At 42.2% G+C, this 26812-nt stretch overlaps 1 protein-coding gene and 1 long non-coding RNA gene across 2 annotated transcripts in view; one reads left to right on the plus strand and one right to left on the minus strand.

Moving 5' to 3' along the window:
• LOC126413281 (fibroblast growth factor 8-like) overlaps positions 1-25536 on the plus strand; it is a 168349-nt gene extending 142813 nt beyond the window's left edge. Inside the window, exons 4-5 of the mRNA XM_050083185.1 lie at positions 19259-19365; positions 21687-25536. Of these exons, the coding sequence (XP_049939142.1) occupies positions 19259-19365; positions 21687-21992 (413 nt within the window). The 3' untranslated portion in view covers positions 21993-25536. The remainder of the gene's footprint in view (positions 1-19258; positions 19366-21686) is intronic.
• The window catches only part of LOC126413292 (uncharacterized), a 1052422-nt gene that overhangs the window by 359533 nt on the left and 666077 nt on the right, over positions 1-26812 (minus strand). The gene's annotated exons all lie outside the window — the stretch shown is intronic.

The raw sequence follows: 26812 nt of genomic DNA on the forward strand, positions 1-26812 counted from the left end.
CTAACAATTACCGCCCAATCCCACTTATGACAGCTTTAGCCAAAATTCTTAAAAAGTTGTGTATTCGCGAGTAGCTTCACATATTGGTAAAAATGAAGCACTAACAAAATGTGAGTTTGGTTTTCAGAAAGGAATTTTCAATAGAAAATGCTATATATACTTTTACTGATCCAATAACAAATGCTTTGAATAACCGAATATCACCGTTCGGAATTTTTTGTGACCACTCAAAGGCTGTGTGAGTTATGAAATTCTTCTAGATAAGCTTAAGTATTTTGGTATGAGTGGGACAGTTTAAATCGTATTTAAGTGGAAGAGTACGGAAGGTTGAAATTAACTGTACAGATAGTCTGAAAAAATCAGTCGAGTCCCCTAATGGGGAAGTATCAAGAATTAGGTTCCACAGGATATGGTCAAGGGTCCCCTTATTATTCTTAATATATGACTTGCCACTCTATATTTGTGAGGATGCAAAGTTAGTTTTTTTGCTTATGATACAAGTATAATAATCACATCCAATAAACAAGAATTCACGGAGGAAATGGTAAATATCGCCTTTCATAAAATTATTAAGTTGTTCTTTGCAAATAGACTCTCACAAAATTTTCAAAAAACACAATATATGCAGTTCTGCACAGTAAATGGGATAACACCGTTGATAAATGTAGACTTTCAACAGAAGTCTGTTCTTAATGCAGAGTATTCAAAATTTATGGGTATGTACACAGATGAGGAATTGAACTGGAAGAAACACATTGACGATATGCCGAAACGTTTAGGTTCAGGTACTTAGCTATTAGGGTTATTGCAAATTTTTGTGATAAATAGATCAGTAAATTAGCCTACTATGCCTATTTTTATTCACTGATTTAATGTGGCATTATACACTCCTGGAAATTGAAATAAGAACACCGTGAATTCATTGTCCCAGGAAGGGGAAACTTTATTGACACATTCCTGGGGTCAGATACATCACATGATCACACTGACAGAACCACAGGCACATAGACACAGGCAACAGAGCATGCACAATGTCGGCACTAGTACAGTGTATATCCACCTTTCGCAGCAATGCAGGCTGCTATTCTCCCATGGAGACGATCGTAGAGATGCTGGATGTAGTCCTGTGGAACGGCTTGCCATACCATTTCCACCTGGCGCCTCAGTTGGACCAGCGTTCGTGCTGGATGTGCAGACCGCGTGAGACGACGCTTCATCCAGTCCCAAACATGCTCAATGGGGGACAGATCCGGAGATCTTGCTGGCCAGGGTAGTTGACTTGCACCTTCCAGAGCACGTTGGGTGGCACGGGATACATGCGGACGTGCATTGTCCTGTTGGAACAGCACGTTCCCTTGCCGGTCTAGGAATGGTAGAACGATGGGTTCGATGACGGTTTGGATGTACCGTGCACTATTCAGTGTCCCCTCGACGATCACCAGTGGTGTACGGCCAGTGTAGGAGATCGCTCCCCACACCATGATGCCGGGTGTTGGCCCTATGTGCCTCGGTCGTATGCAGTCCTGATTGTGGCGCTCACCTGCACAGCGCCAAACACGCATACGACCATCATTGGCACCAAGGCAGAAGCGACTCTCATCGCTGAAGACGACACGTCTCCATTCGTCCCTCCATTCACGCCTGTCGCGACACCACTGGAGGCGGGCTGCACGATGTTGCGGCGTGAGCGGAAGACGGCCTAACGGTGTGCGGGACCGTAGCCCAGCTTCATGGAGACGGTTGCGAATGGTCCTCGCCGATACCCCAGGAGCAACAGTGTCCCTAATTTGCTGGGAAGTGGCGGTGCGGTCCCCTACGGCACTGCATAGGATCCTACGGTCTTGGCGTGCATCCGTGCGTCGCTGCGGTCCGGTCCCTGGTCGACGGGCACGTGCACCTTCCGCCGACCACTGGCGACAACATCGATGTACTGTGGAGACCTCACGCCCCACGTGTTGAGCAATTCGGCGGTACGTCCACCCGGCCTCCCGCATGCCCACTATACGCCCTCGCTCAAAGTCCGTCAACTGCACATACGGTTCACGTCCACGCTGTCGCGGCATGCTACCAGTGTTAAAGACTGCGATGGAGCTCCGTATGCCACGGCAAACTGGCTGACACTGACGGCGGCGGTGCACAAATGCTGCGCAGCTAGCGCCATTCGACGGCCAACACCGCGGTTCCTGGTGTGTCCGCTGTGCCGTGCGTGTGATCATTGCTTGTACAGCCCTCTCGCAGTGTCCGGAGCAAGTATGGTGGGTCTGACACACCGGTGTCAATGTGTTCTTTTTTCCATTTCCAGGAGTGTATTTTGGGGTAATTCATCACTAAAAGAAAAAGTATTCAGTGTACAGAAGTGTGTAATCAGAACATTAGCTGGGGCCCACCTAAGATCACCTTGCAGACATTTATTTAAGGAACTTGGGATATTCACAGTACCTTTGCAATACATAGATTCACTTACGAAATGTGTTATTAATAACCCATCACAATAAAAAAATGTAGCAAAGTGCATAGCTACAACACCAGAAGACAGGGTGGTAAACAGTATTCTGGGTTAAATCTGACTTTGGCACAGAAAAGAGTGAATTATGCTGCCTGCTCATTAGATGAATTTTTAGATATGAAAGAGTAATTGTATGTGTGTGTACGAGCGTGCACCTCTCTCTCTCTCTCTCTCTCTCTCTCTCTCTCTCTCTCTCTCTCTCTCTCTCTCTCCCCCCCCCCCCCCCCCTCTGTGTGTTTGTGTTTGTGTGTGTGTGTGTGTGTGTGTGTTGTAACGAAAAGTTACGGGTACGTTCCTCATCATTACGAAATGTCGTATTCATGATCTGTGGAACAAGTATTAATGTAACGCAGCACAGCAGTACGTCGACGATATTCTGCGCCTCGTTTTGTTGCCCTTCATGGCAAGCCATGCGGCGCTTACATTTCAGCAAGACAGTGATGGCCCGCACACGGCAAGAGTTACTACTGCTTTTCTTCGGCTTGCCAAACCCTTCCTTGGCCAGCAAGGACGTCAGATCTCTCCCTAATTGAGAACTTCAGGAGCATGATACGCAAGATCTTCGAACCATCTCCGAATTTTTACAATCTAACGTGCCAGTTGGACAGAATTTGACACTATACTCCTCAGAATGGTTTCCAGCAACTCATTATCAACCAGTGCAAAGCCGAATACTGCTTGCATAAGGGCCAGAGGAGGACCAACGGGTTACAGACTTGCTGGATTTGGCAAACTCTTTTTCTTCAGTAAATCATCCCGTTTTTCTGAAATTGTAATCGTTTGCTTGTCTGTACAGATTCATAACACTTACCGATTTCTGTATCATTCGAGTAATTCCTTCGTGGTGTGTTTTATTTATTTATTTATTTTATTTTTAAGAGTGTATTACTTGACAGAGAGAGAAAGAACATACCTCTTACCTATTATCTTAATTTACCTATTTTGTGCCCTCCTCTGCTGTTCTTCTCTCCAGCTGTGACGAAAAAAAAACTGAGTTTTTGTCAAAACAATGACTCCATGAACGAAAATATCAGAGAGACTAAAACTTTGGTACATTAATGTTGCAACTTCCACATGTTACACAGTTAGCCTTACACATTAAGAAGAGCCATAATATTCACTGAAGGCAACCATTTACTGTCACAATAATTTATAAGAAATAATGTGTTTTAGCTTTTCTTGCAACATAAGAAACACAGTCAAATAACATTACACATCCAGAAAACGAACTTTAATTTTATGTAGGGTCGTAATGACAGTTAATTACAATTTATTTTAAATGCTGAAATTTGTAGATATTCTATAATTTCTCGGCTCTTTACTCTTCAAAATTATTTCGTAATTTTGAGCAAACAATCCTGTAGGTGGAGACGATTCTCCCCATGGATGCACTGGCAGGGCAAGAAATGGGGCACTAGTAAAGTAGTTTTAAGAATGAGTTACTGTTCTAAATAAATTAATCACAGGTATGTAAACTGAACTACTTAATCGTCAATATAGAAAAACAATCTTACCCACTAGGTTACTATTTTATCTGTTCTAAATAAATTAATCACAGGTATGTAAACTGAACTACTTAATCGTCAATATAGAAAAACAATCTTACCCACTAGGTTACTATTTTATCAAAAGGATCCAGACATCCATTACCGGACATTAATGTGGGGTGAGTACACCTTTCGTCTTTATGAAGGTTTGAAGTATGTTCGTGACACTTTCAGTGTGGTACTTGAATGTCTGTGTAGGGATAGCATTCTTCCTTAACACGCGAAACCAGAGAAGGTAGTGACGTTCTTAACTCATCCCAAAGGAGTACCAAAAGGTTTTTCTCGGGATTCTGGGTAGGTCAGTCCATTTCAAGAATATTAATGTCCACGAACCATAGCGTCAAAGATGCTACTTTACAACAGGGTGAATTGTCATGCTGAACCACAAACCATTGCCTCGAGGATACTACCTTGCAGGAGGGTACATAATCTCGCTGATACTACCATTGTCTCCGAACTGTTCCTCTACTGTAAAATGTGTTTATAGTCTTCCACATTCAGGGTGTTCTTAAGCACACCAACCACGAAAGACATCCCTATATCGTACCACTACCTACTCTGCACTTCACTGTCGGCGCTACATATAATGACAGATAACGTTCTCCAGACATCACCAAACCTGATCCCTTATATCAGATTGCCACAGGCTGAGGAGCTGCTTTATTTTTATTCCCCTACGCAAAGTCATTGCTCTACCTAGATTTCTGTAGCACATTGGAGTGGTTCCTTCCGCTGATTCCAAATGACTTTTACAACCACCCTTCGCAGTGCTCGATTATGCAGTTCGTCAATGCACGAGGTCTGCCTCATCTTGGTTTAGCTGTGGTTGTTCCTTCGCATTTCCATTTCACAATCACGTCACTAATAGTCTACTTTGGCAGCTTTAGAAGGATTGACATGTCCCTGATGGATTTGTTACTCAGGTGACATCCAATCATTATTCCACCTAGTCACTGAGCTCTGCCGGTCAGATTGGCCGAGCGGTTCTAAGCACTACAGCCAGGAACCGCGCGACCGCTACGGTCGCAGGTTCGAATCCTGCCTCGGGCATGGATGTGTGTGATGTCCTTAGGTTAGTTAGGTTTAAGTAGTTCTAAGTTCTAGAGGACTGATGACCTCAGATGTTAAGTGCTACAGTGCTCAGAGCCATTTTTGAACTGAGCTCACGTAGTCACTAAGCCTTCCTGACCGACTCATTCTGCCGTTACTGCTCCTCTACTGAAAACACAGTACTTACTGACTCCTTTTTATACTCGCGGATCCGCTTCTCGTGACGTGCACTATCAATTCCGCGCTCCATAGGGGTATCTGGATACTTTTGATCAGATAATCAGATAGAATAAACACAGTAGACACTGAATTAAAACACCTGCTTAGTAGTAGGTAGCTCTTTTCGGGCTAATGACCGTACCGACATCGAAAGCGTTCAGAAGCCCCTTTCGACCCAATAACCGCGCGACAGCGGAAGCGTGACGTGCACTATCAGTTCCGCGCTCCATAGGGGTATCTGGATACTTTTGATCAGATAATCAGATAGAATAAACACAGTAGACACTGAATTAAAACACCTGCTTAGTAGTAGGTAGCTCTTTTCGGGCTAATGACCGTACCGACATCGAAAGCGTTCAGAAGCCCCTTTCGACCCAATAACCGCGGGACACCGGAAGCGTTGAGGAGTCTAGCCTGATCCATGATCGGCAAGCAGCCGAGCAAAACGAAGATTGGGGGAGCTAGGTCTTAGGTGACTACTTGCTCAGTGGCAGTCGAGAGCACTCAAACTGTGCCCAGGTGATCTCGGGGACCAGGCAAACACTCTTGTACCCGCGAATCTTCCTCAAACCATTCTGGCACAATTTGGAAGCGATGATATGATAACATTGTCTTGGTGAAGTTACAGCTAGCCTGCAGGACCCTGTGTGCAAACAAAAGGGTTCACATGGTCGGACATGGGTTCCTGCTCCGTTTGTTGATGAGACGAGTGACAGGCGTATCAGATGCACCTCTTTTGGATATTTGTGGTAAGTTCCTGTGGGACCAAACTGCTGAGGCTTACACACTACTTAATCTAATTTAAACTAACTTACGCTAAGGACAACACACACACACACACACACACACACACACACACACACACACACACACACCCATGCCCGAGGGAGGATCGACCTCCGACGGGGGGATCCGCGTGAACCGTGGCAAGGCACCTGAGACCACACGGCTACCCACAGGCTTTGCAATACGCAAGAGTCGACAGACAGAAATCCCTGCTGTGGTTGATATCCGTGACAGTTGACATTGTGGGCATTGGTTTACATGTAACTGCGATTGTCACGGTACACCCTTAGCACTACGACACGTGAAAAGATCAGTGTCTGCACGACGGTGGATATGAAGCGCCTCACGTACAATCTATAATCTGGCTCCTACGAGGAATTCTGTAATCCTGAGTTTTGTTCACCTGCGTCAAGTCGACGTCCAGTAAACGATCCGACAACATCCCAGTCTTGTGGAACACCGTGTTATTTTAATCGCCGTAGCTACAGATGCGATCTCTTTCCATCTAAACAGTTACTTTTAATTCAGTTTCTCAGGGATGACATGAAGCACTAACCTTAACCCGACTGTGCAAGCTTGCTTTCATTCATGGCTCTCCCGTTCTTCACCCATAACGGTTCATTTCAGCATGGTGGTTAGGGCATTATTCCACCTCATCTTACATTCATTACCTTTGAATTTATTAAACAGGATCAGTATACTTGCTGATAAGCACGTTAAAAAAAAGTGTTATTTATTGTTTTAAGGACTTCAAATGGTTCAAATGGCTCTGAGCACTATGGGACTTAACAGCTGTGGTCATCAGTCCCCTAGAACTTAGAACCACTTAAACCTAACTAACCTAAGGACATCACACACACCCATGCCCGAGGCAGCATTCGAACCTGCGACCGTAGCAGTCGCGCGGTTCCGGAATGCGGGCCTAGAACCGCGAGACCACCGCGGCCGGCTTTAAGGACTTATAATCTAACTTGTGTGTGGTATCCTGACTGGAAGAGACACTGTTTTGCCATAACTTTTTGCCAGGCAATGAGTTTAAAAATTCTGTGAACAATAGTGAAGTGAAACATTGTACTAGCAGCGATATACCATCCGGCCACTCATTCACCTGTGTAGATGAAAGACGCCGTCTCCGCCAAACTAGTTTTCCTTTCCGACCAATCTCCTCTCTGTTAAAGAGGTTAATCCTCATACAATGGACGCCTGACCGAACCCATGAGCATTATACTGTTGCCGTGGATGCCACTTACTATCCCACTCCTTTTGCATGTAAGTCAACAACACTCGCTTACTGGAACGAAGTTGCACATTTTTATCATTATATAGCTCCTCTTTTACTCAGTTTTATAATATTACCTCCAGCGATTTCTCTAAATGTGTTGTCTTTGTTTCGTATTTTTTCAACAGAGTTTTAATTTATGCATATTACGCCAGTTCCCTGGAACAGTGTCAGTTCATTAAATCTTCCACGCGCAGAATGATTTCTTAAGATCTTATTATGGCAGTTTAAAAAACAACATTACACTGCCTCAATCTCTCCCCCCCCCCCCCCCCCCTTCTCACTCTCTCTCTCTCTCTCTCTCTCTCTCTCTTGTATATTACACATATTTTACCGAGTGAGGTGGCTCAGCACTGAGACAGCAACCGACGTTGGTGATTTCATATTCCAGAGGAGTGTTGTCAAGATTCCTTCCGTTCTTCGTAATACCGTTGTTCCCTGCTTTCCTAATTTAAAGAGATGGCCAGGATGAAACACATGAAAAGGGCACGTCAGATTTCCTTCCTCACTGAGACCTGGTGCTAGTCAAGGGAAGGCAGGATTTGGTTACGATTGTGGACGGGGCTGTAATCAGTTACTATTGGTTGCCTTTGGGTGAGTTACAATTTAGCAAATCACCATTAAATACAGATAAAACAGATAATGTTTTAAAAGCAAGCCACTGTGATCTGAGCAGAAGGCCTTACACGCCAGGAATGGCAATAAATTAAGAATTGTTTAAAACTCGCTGCAACTTACAAATTACAGGTATTGAAATATTAAAGGCAAGTCGCCACAAACACAGCAGACGGCATCAGACTCCAGGAATGGCAGTAGATGAGGTTTTAAAGGTTTACAAGCGTAAATACAAATACCAAATTAGAATTTTAAGGCAAATGACCACAATCACAGCTGAAGGCCTTATACACCAGGAACGGCAGTAATATAAAAAAAATTGAAACCTGCTGTAAAACAGCAAATACAATAGATAATTTAACAGAAAAGTTAATTAAGAAAAAAAAACAAGCAACTGATCCAGACGATGCTGCAGGAATCGATCTCAGAGAAGGTTCGGCAACAAATACTTTCGTGAGCGATGAGATAGGCAGCCAAGAGTTACATTCATTTCACAAGATGGTAATTCAGACTAGTGGCAGTGTAACGAATGACTAATGATAATCTTGCTGAGGCTACCTGACGTCCAATAAACCAAATGAAACGATGGAAGAATATGTCAAAGCCGGAACCGGCAGCCTGAACTAGGTCCAGAATACTGTGTTTTGAGCGCCCAGAACGAGAAAGGAATCATTCCACCAGAGTAGAAGAATCACCAACCGGCCTACAATCAAGAAAGCTGTCAAAACTACACGCCTTATCGGACAGCAGCGGCAAGGCGAGGAAATGTACACTGCCGTTACATACACTAACCCCCAGGGCAGGTAACTGGTGGGTTAGCGGCCACCAGGCAAGAAAAAATACCGCTGGTTGAACTTAGCAAGTTGAACGCAATAGTAATAAGAAGTCGAGGAAAGCTAAACAGATCGCCTTCCCCAAGCACTCCACTCGCTGCTCTTCGCCTCGGCGACTTTATGAGCAGTAACACGAACCCAAGTCACTGGAGAATCGCGAGATATCACTTGGATTGAAATGCACTGATCTTAAAGCTTGCTGGATCCGGTTTACGACAGCCCTTCCATCTGGCAGTTCATGCGTGCCACAAGCGGTCCCGGCGTGTTCTCTGACTGCGCGGACCTGGCTTCTCCTCAGCCCCCAACCGAACTCGTACACTCACACGACCTGGCAAAACAACCACGTCGCACTAAAGATAGGGCAACAGGTACTACATACCGATAACCGCCGCTGCTGCCACTAGCGGACAGGCAACGCTTGCGAAACCGAGTGGCGCCAGTAAACACGAGAAGAAGACAAACAATCGCAACCCTGCCAACTAAACGGTACCGTCTGACCTCCAACAGAGGGCGGAAACCTACAAACAGCAGCAACACGAGCCGCAGCACGGCTTATTCATCCTTGTGAAAAAAGGTTGGAGCATGTTGTCATATTCTCATTGACAAAGAATCAGGAAGTGTTACAAGCATAAGCCACATTCAGTGTTAGTTACTCCGGCCGCGGTGGTCTCCCGGTTCTAGGCGCGCAGTCCGGAACCGTGCGACTGCTACGGTCGCAGGTTCGAATCCTGCCTCGGTCATGGATGTGTGTGATGTCCTTAGGTTAGTTAGGTTTAAGTAGTTCTAAGTTCTAGGGGACTGATGACCACAGCAGTTGAGTCCCATAGGGCTCAGAGCCATTTGACCCATTTGAAGTCTTAATTACTACCCACATACTCCATTATTCCATCCGCTGATATAGCTAGAGAAATGTGTCAAAAATGGTTCAAGTGGCTCTGAGCACTATGGGACTTAACATCTGAGGTCATCAGCCCCTAGACTTAGAATTACTTAAATCTAACTAACCTAAGGACATCACACACATCCATGCCCGAGGCAGGATTCGAACCTGCGACTGTAGCAGTAGCGCGTTTCCGGACTGAAGCGCCTAGAACCGCTCGGCCTCAACGGCCGGCAGAAATGTGTCCTTGTACATGATTGTGATCTCTCATTTTCATGGTCCCCAAGCGAAAAACACTATAGAGACAGTGAAACTACATCATAGTCTAAAATTTACCCATCTGGGCTACAGCGAGAGCGCCGTCGCCTTTTTTCCACATATCCTACCATTTAAGGTCCCAGAGCATCTACGTTTAACTTTCTTATGGGCTACATCCTGACAGATAAAAAATTAAACTTCGAATGATCTAAAAACAATATTGGAGACTCAACTGTTACAGTATGGCGCCAAAACTTCGCAACAATGCCTTACGTGCCCCTTAACAATAATTCATTGCGTAATGATAAAACGGAAAAACCACACATTATTGGAGAAAAAATGATATGCTGTCTGTGAATGAGATTCTGCACTCTGTATTGCACATGCCACCATCCGATCTTGAGAGATCTCATTAAGCAGTAATATAATAGGGAAACTAATATACCAAATAAATTCGCCGCATATTGTGCGGGTCACGAACAGTAGTCATTTGGAAAAACTTAAGTGATCGCTTTCACTGTTCTCTACATTATGTAAACACAAATACCTAACAAGATCAGATGAATATGCTCAATGATAAAATGTTCCCAAAAGTTTGTGATGAAGACGAGGCGGATTTTAAACGTTAGCTATTGCTTACATAAGTTCGTTAGCTATCAAGGTACAGCTGACTAAAAAGATTTTGTGACCTCGTTACTGACATATAACCTCCTCTTCCCCCATTTTTTAAATAGAGATGATTCATTAAGAGAGAATTAATTGGAAGTTTTGAATGATGTAACGTCTTTTTGATAGATGTCACTGATCGTGAGTTCCCAGTGATACGGTAGGCTCCAGAGACCTCTTATAGAGGAAATTATTTCTTATCGATCCACATCCAAAAGAACCAGTATTCAGTAACAGATAGTCCTGTGGCTAATCCCATATTTGTAAGGATGCATCAATTCTGATTCTTCTTCAATAAAATTCTTCAGGGTATCAGACCGCATCGTCATAATTTTAAAATGCGCCAACGTTTCGGCCAGCGTTCTGATTCTGTTCCGTTACATGTCGACTCGAAATAAAATTTGAATAGAGATAACCTTCTTTTCCCGTTTATAATAATAATTAACGCTCCATACAGTTCTGAAGTCATTAGAGGCAGAGAATGGAATTTAGGTGGCAGGACGAGGATAAGAACGGCGCGCCGCCTGGATGCGAATTAATCACTATGTAATCTTGCACGGTACTAATAAATTATCAAACGTAAGGAATTTATAACACCTGCATGAAACAGTCTGAGAGTTCAGTTCTGTAGGTGTAAGAAATTTTCATTGTCAGTGATGAGCCTAACGAGTGAAGGCACGAGACACGGCTCGTAGTGATGCGCAGTCTGTGTAGACGGGATCGTTAGCAGGTTTGCAGGCTATGTATGATACGGGATTTTACCTTCTGCGTTCCGCTCAGACAGAACAACACAAATACAACTTCACGCTTATCAAACAGTGGTCGTGGTAATTAAAAAAACAGATATACACTTTACACTGCATAAAAGGGCGGCGGGAGGTAACGACAAAAACTATCCATTAGGATCTTCCCAAAGACAGTCAGGAGGATTCCCGTATCCGTCCTTAACGCTAATTTCATCTGTATTGGATTGACTGTCTATCATTACCGTGCACCCTGATGAATAAAGTTAAGTTAATGGCTTTCTTACGCCGCGAAACCATTTTTAGACACTTTCCTGGAAGCAACCTGAAACTATATATTCTACGAGATTCTACGGAGTTGCTCATTACTTTTAGCGATTTATACCATACGTCGTGTGAATATTTGCCTCTCAAGTGATAGAAATTTTGCACATTTATTTTATCACTTGCTTTCCTCTCATGCTACCTTCAGGAACAAACTGGAACGGTGGTTCAGCAGACGTAGAATGAAACTTGTGGTCAATCAACATACAATAGCTCAAGTAGTACGCCCGTGGAATAAATAGAATGCATAGGTTGGCAAAATAAAACTGGCCCGGAAAATAAAATGTTTACAAGGCTGTCGCGGAAATGACCGTAGTTAATGAACAGAACTGCCCATCACAGAAAATGCTGGAAACAGTTATTTCGATGCTGCTGTCACGTGCCTGCGCATGCGCATCTCCCACATGATCTGCCGGAGTACTTCATTGTGTGAGTAAGAAGATCAGACGTGTGCATTGAGAAGTTGAATACTACACAAAATGGTGCTCATGTTAAAACAACACGTGTTAATTGTCGAAATGTGTGTGGAGAAGTTTGCGCAAGGGCTTCAGGCTTGGAGTGTTTCGGCAAAATCTCTAGCAAAGTGTGCAACGCAAAACTTCAAAACACTGCTCGAGTGAAGGAAGGCCTTGGCCAGTGACAGACGAAATTTTAACGCTGTTTATATGTGTAAGTGGGAATTAAGAGATCGTCATGCAGAAACATTATCGAAAAGGATCTGCACCTGTATCCTTATAAATTTATGCATTTACTGTTGTACGTGAGTTAAAGTGTCCAGGCGAACTTTAAGGTTTTGAGCGCTGCTTGTGGTTTCTAAAGGAAGTAGAATGGATCCCCAGTTTTTCAATTCTTCAGACGTAAGCGTATGTGGATTCACAGAACATAGCACCATTAAGTATTCAGAAAGTACCCATCAGTACTTCGAAGACCCGTCGCATAATCTCAGGATTGGAGTTTGGTACCTAATGTCTGATGTCCGCATAGTAACACGTTCTTCTCGCCAAACTTTTAATTCTAACCAGTACGTCAAGAAACTAATCCATATGTGGATCAACTCACAGAAGGTGAATGACTGTACTGATATTTCCAGCAAGAGGAGAGCAACATCGCGCACCGGCTTGACAACCTTGGCATGAGTGCAAGAGGTGTTCTGTGAGGAGAGGAGAATCAGCAGAGGTAGTGCCGTCTCCTGGCCACCTCGATTGCCTGACCTCTCTCCCTGTGATCTCTGCCTTTGGGTCAAATTGAAAGGTCACAGAAGAACATTGAAAATGCTATGGGTACTATGCTTGTTTTATAGTTTGATGAATCGAACACAGCCCAGCGTCGACGTCAACGGTGGGTATTTCCAGCCCCTGTTGTGATGTCAATTAACAAGGGTGAATCCCACGTCAGTCCTATCTTAAGTATTTTTATGGCCTGTTTTATTTTACGCGCTCTGTATGAAGCACCTGAGATCAGTACCACCCTCATTTTGTCACGTCTTACTTCGCAAATGAGCGCTAAAAGAAGTAACGCCGGTTTTCACGTATGTCTACGAAGTCGTCCTTTTGTCCATCAGCGCCAAAGGCCCAAGTTGTCCCGGCCGGTCACCTAACGAGCACCGCGATACCACAACAACTTTAAGCACTCGCCACCAGCTATTAGGTAACCGTAAATATATCGGGACTTATCTCTCTTTCTCCTCGGTGAAAATAAATCCCGAAGGAAGATGTAATAAATGACATTACCGCCGCGCGGGACCTCTCTCTAGCTAACCGACGTTGTACGGGATGAGTCGCATCGTAAATCGCATATTTAACGGTCCCGATGTCGGTTCAAGTTATTCGAATAACTAAATTTAGGATGCGGCATCGTCGGGAACGCGCTCTGTTTATAATCCTACAACAACGTGTCTTTTGGTAATCGTATACGGAACAGAATAATTGATTACCACTTGAATACCAACAACGGCGTAGCTTAGCTGCTTCCTGGCTACGTGCCCCCAAGCAACAACCTTTGCGTGAGAAACGCAGGTCGCTCGTAATGTGCTCTCTACGTCCTCATGCCCCTCTGAGTGTACACTGCCTAGTATTTTTCAAACCTCATTAACCCATGTAATTCACATCCTCCGTTGTTAGCTTTCTTGTACCGGCGGTGACTTTGATACTTTTTTACCGTTTCCATGTCTGTTCATTTACCAACGTCAGTGATATGTCGCACAATGATGCGTTATCAATTGATACTGACCTACTATCGCAAATCGAAAACATGCAGAAGGCGAAAATAAATCGTTTTCAGTTTACAAAATGTATTATTCCAACTGGAATAGATTTCCTCGAAGAAACTAGAGATGTTCTGTCGATGAAGTGTCCGAAATAACGTTGTCTGAAATAGAAAGCTCAAGTCGCATAACTTTGAGGCAGTCGTTATTAAAAGAAGATCCAATCACCTCAAAAAATAGTAGCTATGATAGTAATTACAAGTTTTAAATTTTTTTTCTGTATTCGAATACTGATATTGCATGTATTGCATAGTCGCGGAAGTTAAGCATTTGTCTGTGACGTACTGTTTACCATACTGTTCGCCATGAATATGCTCAAGCGTCCATTATAGGGTATACTCAACTGACTCGGCAGCAGTAATGGGGCCTATGAAACGTGGTCTTTTTGTGTGTCATAAGTGGGGAATGAAAGGTAAATGGGTGCCTGATTGTCGTTCAAGATCGTGGTTGCTATTAACAGCGGATGCTTTCGATAGTGTCATCAACGTACCAGGCACATTTTGGTTGCTAACTCCAGCAAGCTAATATCTTAGCACATTCAGGACTCCTATTCGTCAATTAATATGTATCGTTCCATTTCTGACCTGTCGCCTTGTGGACGTATATTAAATACAATCGCTCGGTAGCCATCCCACCAGTCAGCACAGCTGACAGCAATAAGCTACTGAATGGAACCGAAGAGCCGCGCGGTTTGGGGCGCCAAGTCACGGACTGCGCGGCCCCTCCCACCGGAGATTCGAGTCCCCCCTCGGCCATGGGTGTGTGTTGTCCTTAGCATAAGTTAGCTTAAGTTATTTCAGTAGTGTGTAAGTCCTGCGACCGATGACCTCAGCTGTTTGGTCCCTTAGGAATTTACACACATTTGAACTTTTTGAAGAGAAGAAGCCTGGCAACCAACAGGCTAATACATTAGCACTTTAAGCACTCCTGTTCGTCGATTAGTATGTATCGCTCCATTTCTGAAACGTCACCGTGTGGCCTATATAAATACAATCGCTCGGCAGCTATCCCACCAGTCAGCACAGCTGACGCCAGCACGCTACTGATTGGAACCGAAGAAGCCTGATATTCAAACACCCTACGTGTCTGATTTAGTTCCTCAGTACATGGAATTCCTATAAACAGAAACAGTTTCAGCTACTCGTGTGTCTTGTTTCCAGTGTTCTAGTTGTTAGGCAGTAGTGATGATAGCTGGAGATAGTCCGAGGGATATCTGATTAGTTCTCACTTTGGCCGATAGTAATTTTGACAGCCGAGTTGATAACTGATGAAGCTATGATTAGTGATTTCCGAATTTGCAACTAAGAGAGATGGGGTTGGATGCAAGATATCGAACTCATCAGTAATGGAATTGAAAACAACTTAGTATCCTGATGAAGAATGCAACTGGTCATGGAATGGTCATCATGAGACACAGAAAGCTATGGGGAACCAGCCTGATCCATGCTCTCTTCATCGGCGCCGAAACTAAAAGATATGATCGACGCTGCGCCCAAGCAACGCACTTCTTCCTCTAGACTTGGGAGGTCACATAAGTAAAATCATGCACATGGAGCGTTTCTAAAACCGTTCTAATGCTATTGCGAAGTGCTAGAGGGGCACAGCGTCTTGAAGGAGGTACTCGCAGTCCGCGAGCTGCAGTACGGCAACAAACGATGCATACGACCGTGCAGAAGCGTCCTGAATCATTACCTGCCGAAAGGTGGTGGCAGACGTACCAGGGCCAATTACATCCCATGTAAACATTCTCGACGCTTGAATACCTTCGCCATCTGTGTGAGCAGTGTCATGTAAAGGATTACCTACTTGGTTTTCGACCTATGGTGTCCACCATTCCGATTCAATTCTCCAAGCATCCTATTTCAATGCTTTGAGCATCGAATAGCATTATTCCTGCCCCAGACCTATTGTTTATCCCCTGTTAAGTGTAGTGAGAGGTTAAATGTCGGTGGAGTTTGTATCCAGTAGCGAAGAGACTATTCTGTATTGTACAGCTACTCAGCGACTGATCTCCGTCATTTAAATGGTGAGTGGCCTACTGCACTGTGGTCCGTCTATTCTCGGTTACAGTAAACGAAAGTCGATCGATAGTCTTGTCATCACACGACTTTGATGCCTATGACAGTTTATTATGGCGGAGGCAGTTTTTGCAGTTTCTGCGAGGCAATTATTACATTTGCTGCGGTGGCTGTTTTCTGCGAATCGAGATTCTAGCGGTACACTGTTAACACTGTGCCACGTGAGAAGCTCAAAGGCTGTAAGACGTCAGTGATGGACTACCTGATCTGTAGGGCACCCGAGGTATGACTTCATTCTGATAGAAACGTCTTCCCCATCGTGTACTTGGCTCGCATCACGACGGGCTGAGGCATCCCAGTGACGTGAGATTAACATTTCCTTTCGCTGTAGCGAGAGGAACTATTCATAGCTACAGCTACCTGTATTTCGTTTATTCATGAGTGTGATGAGTGGACTAGCTGCTGAGAAACGCCTAGTCCGAGCTCTTAGCCCGAACTGCTTACATTTAAACAATAATATAATAATGACTAGAGACAAACAGCTGTAACCTTGCCTTATTTTACATGTTCATCTCAGCCATATTATTCTCTTACCAAGTTTCTTATAGCACTGTTCGGTGTAAGAGATTCCACATAACTGGAGACACACTAATCTTGCTTGCAGCGACTGAAATAATTTCAATAATGTTTGGTAATTCTTCTCGTGACCGAGAGAGTGGGGGGGGGGGGGGGGGGGATTTCTTTGCTATGAAGTCAACAATCTTAAACAGTAATATAAAATAAAATCACCATTTTATGCAAGACACCCTTTTTTGTTACATAAGGCGGAACTTCTCATCCCATATTCATAGCAAGCACGGACACAACAAGAAGAACTGCACCACAAGATGATTACACCATTTTATGTTTAAATGCTCGGAAATTTGTGATCTGCAAGTCTCTGAACACTCGTATACAGAATTTACGTAAAATCTGACAGGAACATTACAGTTCGGCCAAAAAATATAATATTGCAAGTCATCAATTTTATACCAAGTTTCAATTCACTCTGATAACATAAAATGAACTAAACATAGCTTATAATTGTTGAACTACAGGCACACTTGAAAACATGTGAACGTAACAACAGTAACTCTAAAAAATGAAGGGGACCTGTGACGATTTTCCGTCAATGGCTGCAGGTTCAAAAAATTTGAGAGCCGCTGGTGTAATGTATACACAGTGATTATAGTTTCACGTGAAGAAGAAATTCACGTGAAGAAAAAATATTCATAGCAAGCACGGACACAACAAGAAGAACTGCACCACAAGATGATTACACCATTTTATGTTTAAATGCTCGGAAATTTGTGATCTGCAAGTCTCTGAAATTGCGAAGAATGGAGAATTAGATAAATGATACGGTTCAGCTCTCCACTGACAGCTATATTTGTTCAAGGATGCGCATGTACATGTTGAAGGAATCACCTGCAATTGGCCAGAAATAAATTACATGAACAACAAAAAATTTACATCGTACTTGTTTTTTCGGTACCTTAATGATCATGCTATCTCACTCAGTGAACCACCTAGCAGTAACCTGCAGTAATTTAAATAAATTACAAAAAATGTAAATCATCCTCGTTCTTGTTATAAATATCTTAATGATTATGTTACATTATTCGATATGAAAAGCCGGAAAGACCACCAGCTTTTATTTCTCACATCAAGGTATGCTCATCATCAGTTTAAGGCAAAGGTGGTTTTAAGTCATGTTCCAGTTGGAGTTTCAGAACATCGTATCAGAAGAACAGTATACGCCCTGATGACAAGCGCCTCAATGCACGACTATAAACTATCAGAGAAGCTAATAGGTATACTTATCTCTACCTTGAGGCTCAGTTTTAACACATAATCTTCGAACCATATCGTCAGAACTCCACGTTTTCCTCAAGCGTAGTTCACAAATCAATTCTCCCCACGGCTGACATCTTGAGACAAGCAGCGTCACTCGACAACAACACTGCAGCGAATACAAATAAATTACGGAATCGAGTGGACGTAGTATACCGGTAATCATCACTACTTCATGACAACACTGAATCATAACAGCGTACTGGAACTGTAAATTCAGATATTAATTTTTCAAAAAAAAAATTGTTGTTGTTATGTTTGTTTACTGCTGTTCCTGTAAGCTGCGTACGTCGGGAATTCAGATTTTTTTCTTTGGCGGAAATCTTACCTCTATCCGATTGTCGTGATTCAGTTTTCCTGTGTTTTTTTCCTTATCGGGTACAGGCGAAAAACGAAAAGTTCAACCGCTCCAGAATTGAAACACCGTCTCTGAATAGTGGCATGGATAATTTTCATGCACTGTGAATGTACAGGAGGAGAAGGAGGAGGAAAATTCATATCTCCATCATGATACAGCTTTCCTGCAGGTTCCCTAAAAAGATGTTTGTATCGCCATGTCCTTTCATTTGTTAGCTTCCTGTATTGAATACTCAGTAGTAGTTTCATAGTGAGGTTACCGAATGAAAAAAAAAAACGATAACAGTATAAAGCAGAATATGTTTTCACTGTTCTCTGAGGAAAATTAGACGAAAGAGTTGCCAGTGTCGAATGACCCTGTCTCGTCCTGTTTGGCTCTCCGTGAAGCAGATAAAGGAGTGTTGGGGGGAATGTCTCAGGCTATCTGACGCGATGGAGTGGGTTCCACTTAGAAACTGCCTCCTCTGATATCCTCCTCACTCGCTTGTCAGCTAAAGTATCGTATTTTAAACGCGTAATTTTCGTTCTAGCGTCTGATCATGTCTCTTCCTCTCCATTTAAAATGTCTCTGAATCCTCAAGAAGGGCGTTTTCTCCTCGTTTGGTAACACACACGGTAAAGGAGACACATTCAGTACACCTATGGTTAGCTCTGTTTTAGCCAATTTTACTACAGGAATACCAGGTTAGAACGCTGCACTGCGCTATTAACAGATTAATGATAAGACTGCAGATAAACGTCGATTTAGGAATGCAAGAGATAAAATAAATGATCAGGTATTGTTGACGTGCAAGAAATTACCTTTCTAGGATGCAACCTTCTTGGTGTTAAAACTCTTGTTTCTCTGTACAAGGTTAAGATACTGTACGAAGCCAAATTTGTTTGTGAATTCAAATTGCTACTGATTACACAACATTTTTAAATGATATTTCAAGTCTAAACCCTGTACATGAAACTGTAAAAATTCAGTTATATTACATGAGATTAAGGCTTATAATTTTTATTTGTTTCTCTGTTTCAGAAAACCTGAGTATCAGCTCACTGAACCTGGACATTGCTTTGAAGATATACGGTGAAGCCTCAGGAATGTACCTCTGTTTCAATAAGAAGTGGAAACTGGTTGGAAAGGTGGGTACATGTACGTAAATGGAACTTCATAAAAAGAAAGTTCTATTAACAGAACGCAAGTGGATTCCATTACTAGTTTCTTTGGTAGCTGTTATGCAGTACACTTTTCAACAAAACGTATTACTGACGATTTTGCAAATGGATGCAAAATCGTCAGAATTACGGTGTTACTTACCATTCCAAACCCAATAAAACAGTGATAATTTACCATGGTCTCCTACAGTCTATCCCTCACGGTTATTGCCACTTTGATGCAATCTATTACACGATAGTCAAATAGGGGAGAGTGTTGTACATTGGGAGATTTTTTTGACCTTCGCCTATAACCAGCTCTTTAATGGAAGCTGAGTATGTTCTTTTGTTTTTCACTTTTTGAGTTCTGCAGTCTTTTTCTGAAATTACGAAAAGCACTCCAAGTACGGTTTTCAAAATGTGAGAAAATACTACAAGGTCGGACTATATGGGCTGCTTATGGCGGTCTGTAATGCACAGTCCTTCATGTGATCCTAAAATCGGTTACTATGTTGAAACACCGACGGTACATTTTCCTAAAGGTACACCACTATCCCCTACGGTCTGACTAGTTTCATGCGGCAAGCCACGAATACGTCTCCTGCGCCAGTCTCTTCATTTCAGCGCCGCACTTGCACTAAGCGTCCTCACTTATTTGCTGAATGTCTTCCAAACTCTGTTTTGCCCTGCTGTTTTTATCCTCTACAGTTCCCTCTGGTACCATGAAGGTTATTCGCTGATGCCTATCATCCCGTTTCTTCTTCTTGTCAGTGTTTTCCATGTATTCCTTTCTTCGCCGATTCTGCGAAGGACCACCTCATTTCTCATAGTTCCGTCTAATTTTCAGCTTCCTCATATAGCAGCATATCTCACACGTTTCGATTCTCTTATCGTCCCGTTTTCCCACTGTCCATGATTCACTATCATGCAATGATTTCCTCCAAATGTATATTCTAGTAATTTCTTGCTCAAATTAAGGCCTATCTTCGACACCAGCGGATTTCTCTTGGCCGGAAATGCCCTTTTCGCCTGTGTTAGTCTGCTTTTTATGCCCTCCTTGCTTTGTCCGTCATGGGTTTTTTGATTCCAAGGAATCAGAAATCCTTAAGTTCGCCTACTTTGTGACCACTAATTTAGGTGTTAAGTTTTTCGGTATTCTCATTTCTGTTATCTTTCATTACTCTTTTCGTCGTATAGTTTAGTTTCAATCCATATTCTGTGCTCATTATACTGTCCATTCCACTCAACAAATATTGTACTGTTTCTTCACTTTCACTGCGGATAACAATGTATCAGCGAATCTTTTAGTTGATATCCTTTCACCATAAATTTTAATCCCACGCTTGAACGTTTCCTTTATTTCTTTCATTGCTTCATCGACATATAGATTGAACAGTGAAAGACTGCACCCCTATCTTCCTCACTTTTTAACCCGAGCACTTCGTTCTTGGCCCTCCAGTCTCATTGTTCCCTCACGGTTCGTGTATGTATTGCATGTCAGCCGTTTTTACCCGTAGCTTGCTCCTATTTTTTCAAAATTTCGAATTTCTTGCTCCATTTCACATTGCCGAACGAATTTTCTAGATCGGCAAATCCTATGAACGTATCGTGATTTGCTTTCATTCTTGCTTCCATCATCAAGCGCAAACTGAGAACGCCTCTCTGGTGCCTGTACCTTTCCTAATGCCAAACTGGTCGTCATCTAACAGGTCCTTGATTTTATTTTCAACTCTTCTGTATGTTATTCTTGTCAGCCTGATTGTCCAATAGTTTTGGCACTTACCTATTTGTTTTTGCTATCTGCGAAATTGCCAGGATGATATTTTTTCCAAAAATCTGATGGTACGTCGCCAGTCTCATAGATTCTACACGCCAGCTTCGAATAGTAACTTGGTCCCCATTTCCCCAAATGATTTTAGAAATTCCGTTGGGATGTTACCTGTTCCTTCTGCCTTTTTAATATCACTCTTCGAGAGTTCTTTCAAATTTCTGATTCTGATACTGGATCCCCTATGTATTCATTAATTGATTCCAGTTTCGTCTTCTGTCAAGTCATCAAACAAGTGTTGCAAGCGGTCTTTAAGTAAACGTAAAGTGGAGAAGCCATAGCTTCAAGCAGCAGAGGAGATGAAGCACAATGGGTTTGGAATTGGTGATTTTGAAGGCAGCCATAATGAATTCTTGGTACTTTATACTTGATAAATTGGTAATTAGTAGTTCTGCAGTTTGTTTCGTGGATATATCATCGTGACTTAATTTTTTTGTATTTGTTTTTTCCAATTCATCAGGCTTATTGTCTCATTCCACAGAAAAAGTTTGTGAAGAAACGCTGCACGTTCAAAGAGACGCTGTGGCAAGCAGCATACACGCAGTACCAGTCGGCGTTCCACAAAAAGCGCTTCATGGGCTTCACGTCGAAGGGCAGGCCGGTGCGCGGTGCGTGCGACGCGACCAACAGCCGGCGCCGGGAGTGCGGCTGCTGCAGCCGGAAGCGGGGCTGTGGTTCCTCTTTCATGTTCCTGCGGCCGGGCAGCAGCAGGGACATCGATATACATAACGACCAGATTCGGCACCATAAACAGCATTCGAGTCTCAGGCAAAGGCCTTCGTCTTGAGCGTCGCCGATCGCCGAGTTCGCCGCCGCAGCAACAGCAGTCGCAGCAGTCGAACCCACCGTAGCAGCAGCTTTACTGTGTATCCGCCGCCCACGCTACGCCCCCCTCCGCCGCCATTAGTCTGCGCCGACGATACCAGTCATGGGACGCATCTGTGTACTGAGTATGGCCGTATGCGGTTACCGTTATCCGAATCGGTAAACACGTAGAAATCGTGTAAATGGGAAGAAACGTATGCCATAAATGAGAACCATTACGACGTATGCCTGCTTCCCAGAAACGTTTTGCAGCTTTGAATATTGCTAACACTTGGTGGCCCGACTGAATGCTTCATTACTCCGCCCTTCATCCCCCGCAGAGAACAGTTTGAAAATTCATAATACGCTACGGAATGCAGCGGGATGGGAACTGTCTCAGTGATGACAATGAACAATAAAGTCGCTAAACAGTCTATTATATTCCTATAGAGCAAACACACATTTAGGAAGGCGCGTTCAAAACGTTTTGCTATTGACGTGGTAAAATGGCATCAACAGCGACCAATGAGCAGTCAGCAAAAGTCTTGACATAATAGAATTCTGCTGAAATCAGCGTAACATCGAAGAAACTGATCTGAGAACAATGCCGAGAGATCTGCATTACGACATGGTACCCAACTGCAACTAAGTTGCACATATGCACATAATTAACACGAATGCCCCCGTAAATTGCCAGTTCCTTAAACAGTTTTTGTGTCTCATTGTAGAGCTCGCTGCTTCTTGAGTGTGCTTTCGGATTAAATAAATAACGTGAGTCTAACGAGCACTTGCTCGTAGCAAAAGGCTGAGATATTGGGATTGACTGAGGGAAAAAAGTCACGACTTTCTCAAAGAGTAGGACACTTATTTCTACAGTTGTTGTGAAAAATGGAGCAACAAGAACTTAATGAGTGTTGAGTGTAATGCCATGATTGTATGTTTGTTATAAAGTAACTGCAACGTTTGCACAGACTTGCGTAAAGTGAAACAGATTTTCTTAACATGTTATTTTCAGCCGGACGCCACATTTCCATCAGACTTTTCACTGTAGATTTTGTTAGTAATTAAGAACGTAGTTGTCAGTATAGTGCTGGTAACTTAAAAGTTCGGTTCAAGATACACATGCTGTCGATTTGTTGTCTCAAGTGACCCTAAGAGGGTCTGTTATACATTCCATATGTTTTCTAATACCGAGTACATTTCTGTTGTATTATCATATTTGCTTTATTGACACATTTTCTGAACGTATATAATAGGAAAACTCGTTACTGATAATGCACGCAAGTGGTTCCTTGTTATTATTTATAATGACAGAAAGTGTAATATTTATAATGTGTACCTCTATACAATTAATTGATGGCAAGGTGTAGTCGCCTCTGTACCTGTAGAATAATATTGGCTCTGACTCGAGCAACCACCAAAGCAGCTAACACTGCATCATGGCTACCCCCTATCCCATGACAGGAGAACATGTATACATTTTCATTCCATTTAAAATGCCCAGACAATTGAGATAGCAGCACATGGGCATAAGAAGCTCCTGAACTTCTGTTTGGCACTACTTTCCACTAGTTCACATTGCCTGATATTACTCTCAGAACAACTGTAATGTAACTTTGAGTTAAACGGTAAGAATCCGTAAACATTGCCCATATGTAAAAAGTTATTATCAAAGAGTGTGTTAATGAAGAAAGACTCATTAAATCAGTTACCTCTTTATGCAAAATAAGTTACAAATGTTCCACATGGCTTTATGTCCAAAAATGTAGTAAAATCACAAGATGTCAGTAATTGTGTACATGCTACTACCAGTAACCGCTTTTCTTTCTATGGACACTCATATCAGTACACATTATAAGGAAGATATGATGAGCATTAATGTCTTTTCTTGTGTTATAAAATGCTGTTGTCCTCTTTACGTGTTTGTTTTTATTTAGGGAATTGAACTTTATTGCATACACTGATTTGTTTATATCTAATGAATAATGTAACTTTTTCAATAATGTTGTAGCGTAAACCACACACGTATTTCAGAAGGCAAAACGTCACTAAATTTCATAAATAACTCAAGCAACCAAAACTCAGATGTTCAGGAGAAAGTAGAAGAATCTCTTCCCCCCCCCTCCCCCCCTCCCTTCTCCAACTATCTCCTCCCCCCTCCATCCTGCTCAACAGCACCAACAAGTTTTATTTGTATGCAAAATAATACAATAACACTGTTTTGAGTGTGTCCCTTGCGAGACAACAGTTGATTAATATAGGATAAAGTGACACATCCAATTCCATTTCTGACTTGTTCTCCACTTTAGCCTGACACATAATATCATCAGATTATTTTTTGTATCAGATTGCACAAACTTAGAGATGTGACACAACATCTGCACATCATGTCCATGTCCAAGGAGAATACTGTGCATGAATGGAAATAAAAATATTGTAATGAAAAGCAATATATGATCTGTGTAATTTAGTAATTGCTGTTAAGCATTAGAGCTGAATGTTGTGTGTCTATTTAAATGTTAGTAGCAGTAACAAGGTGTGTTACATAAATGCCTTGCTTGTATGTGCTAATGTGCCTGAGCTATGCAAGACTGTCTTCACAGTAACTAGATGCACTACTGTTTACAACACACATGTGCCAAACATCGTTAAATGCTTAATTTAGAGTTGTCATTTTGTACAAATCATTTTTTCACGTTCAGTGTATTGATGTGGCGTCCACATTAATGTGGCCTATATTTAATAATTCTGTATCAGAAGAAGCACTTCAAGCATTCCATAAAATATAATGTTCAAATTATTAATTTAAGTAAACAAAAGAAAACTTGTTTTCATAGACCAAAAAGAACCACCCTTTTCAAGGCATTTTAAACTAACACCTTCTAAAATTCATTTACTTTCCTGTGTGTTTTACTTTGATGAGGATCTCAACTTAATAACTGATTGTCAGTACAGCTGTACCTGTGAAACTATTTAGTAAGGAAAATTAGTGGCAAATAATTTTGTTTCATGTGCAAGGAGCTAGGAGTCATCAAAAGCATATGCTGTATGAAGAAATTGTGTGCATTTTGATGTTTTCGTTGCTTGATATGCATCTTATGTCAGAGAAATGATACCTCTGTTCACTTGCAGAAAAAAAAAATCAACAATATTGACACTGTACATTCTGATAATTTGTAAGATCCTCAACTCACACTTAAAAGGATTCTGATAATCAGATATGGATGGGATGACAAAGTTCCTACCATTTTACCTCATGTAAAGAAAGAAAATTACTTGTCTGTATCCTTCATGCTGAAATGTTTTCGAAAATCGCATTATTGCGTAAGTAATTAACATTTTGAGATACTGTTTAATATAAACACGTTATAAATGTTGTAACGTAAAGTAACATGTCAGTGTAACTTTCCATTAACTCGAAGTATTATCAGGAGGACGTATCCCCAGTCTTATGATATATTTTGCTTATGTACATTCTGGTGTAGCTTCTGCTGCTGTACATAACTGTATATACAGAGTTTTAATACACTGCCTTATTTATTGAGATTTTTTTGTACAATAAAACTGAAGCTGCACGAACGATATTTATATTTTTTTCTGTTTTTCCCAACGCCAGTTATTATGCCACCATGGATAAGCTATTCAAAATAAGCAGAAGGTAATTTTTATTTATTTATTTATTTTTGTAAATACACTCCAAACACTTTGGTTTTAGTGATCCACTATTTCTACTACTGTTAACCATTGTACAAAATTGTTCAAGACAATAGTACTCTGGTCTGAACTGCATACTTTAATATAAGCACCCTTGACAAAAAATTAATGTCCCCTATTAGGATACAGGGCACTAATACCAAGTAACAATGTATCTAGCCCTGATAACGGCCTCAGTTCATTGATGAAGAGTCTACATGTTTTTGGAGGAATGCCTTGTTCAGGTGATGACAACTGTTGACGATTGGATCCTGCAGAGCTACCAAATTGTGGGGATATTGATTGCTACACTTTATCCTCTGCTCGCAACAGTACCAGACTGTACTGTGAGATTAAGACTGGATGACTTAGCAGGCCAGTCAGGGTCTGGCATGGTGCTGTGAAACCAGAAATTTAGGTGGGCATCAGTCTGAATACTGTTACTGTCATCTCACAAGATAGGGTGTCCAAGGCTTACTTATCAAGATGTAGAAGAAAGGGCACCTCGTGGACAAGTTGAAATACACATACTGGTTGTTGTTTATGATAACCCAAATGAGTGGGCCCAAGTCATGGTACAAGAAACTTTCCCATAACATCATAAAAACACATTGTGTAACAAGGCAGAGTGTTATGCTCGTTCTAGTAGAAACATTGAACAGTTGGATTTATATACCATCAAATTGGGCAAATTCATTCATGATGTGCGTCATGTGCACATCCCAAAACAGAGGCTCTATACTGCCTCGTCGACCTTACTTTGCAACTCCACTCAACCAACTGGCTATTGCATGCCACTTCACATGCAAGACTCACACCGGTGATGAAGAGTCGCATGACCACCTGCTACTAATTCTGCATCTTATACATTGCTCCATATACATTGCTCAAAAGCGCCAGTGTGCTCTTTGAAGGGGTGACATTTTGTCCAGTGAGTCTTCTACAACAGCAACAATTTCTGAAATAAAAATGACTATCTCACTAGTCCTTGAGAGATGTTTATATAACATTTAATGCTGTAAATAATTTTGGTCGTTTTGCAAAACAGGTTACCATGTTTAAAGCTTTTCTTGAATATCACCTATTTAATAACTGTGACTAAAACTAAGC

Source organism: Schistocerca serialis, chromosome 1 (assembly GCF_023864345.2).
Source record: "Schistocerca serialis cubense isolate TAMUIC-IGC-003099 chromosome 1, iqSchSeri2.2, whole genome shotgun sequence".
In the NCBI taxonomy this organism is placed as follows: domain Eukaryota; kingdom Metazoa; phylum Arthropoda; class Insecta; order Orthoptera; family Acrididae; genus Schistocerca; species Schistocerca serialis.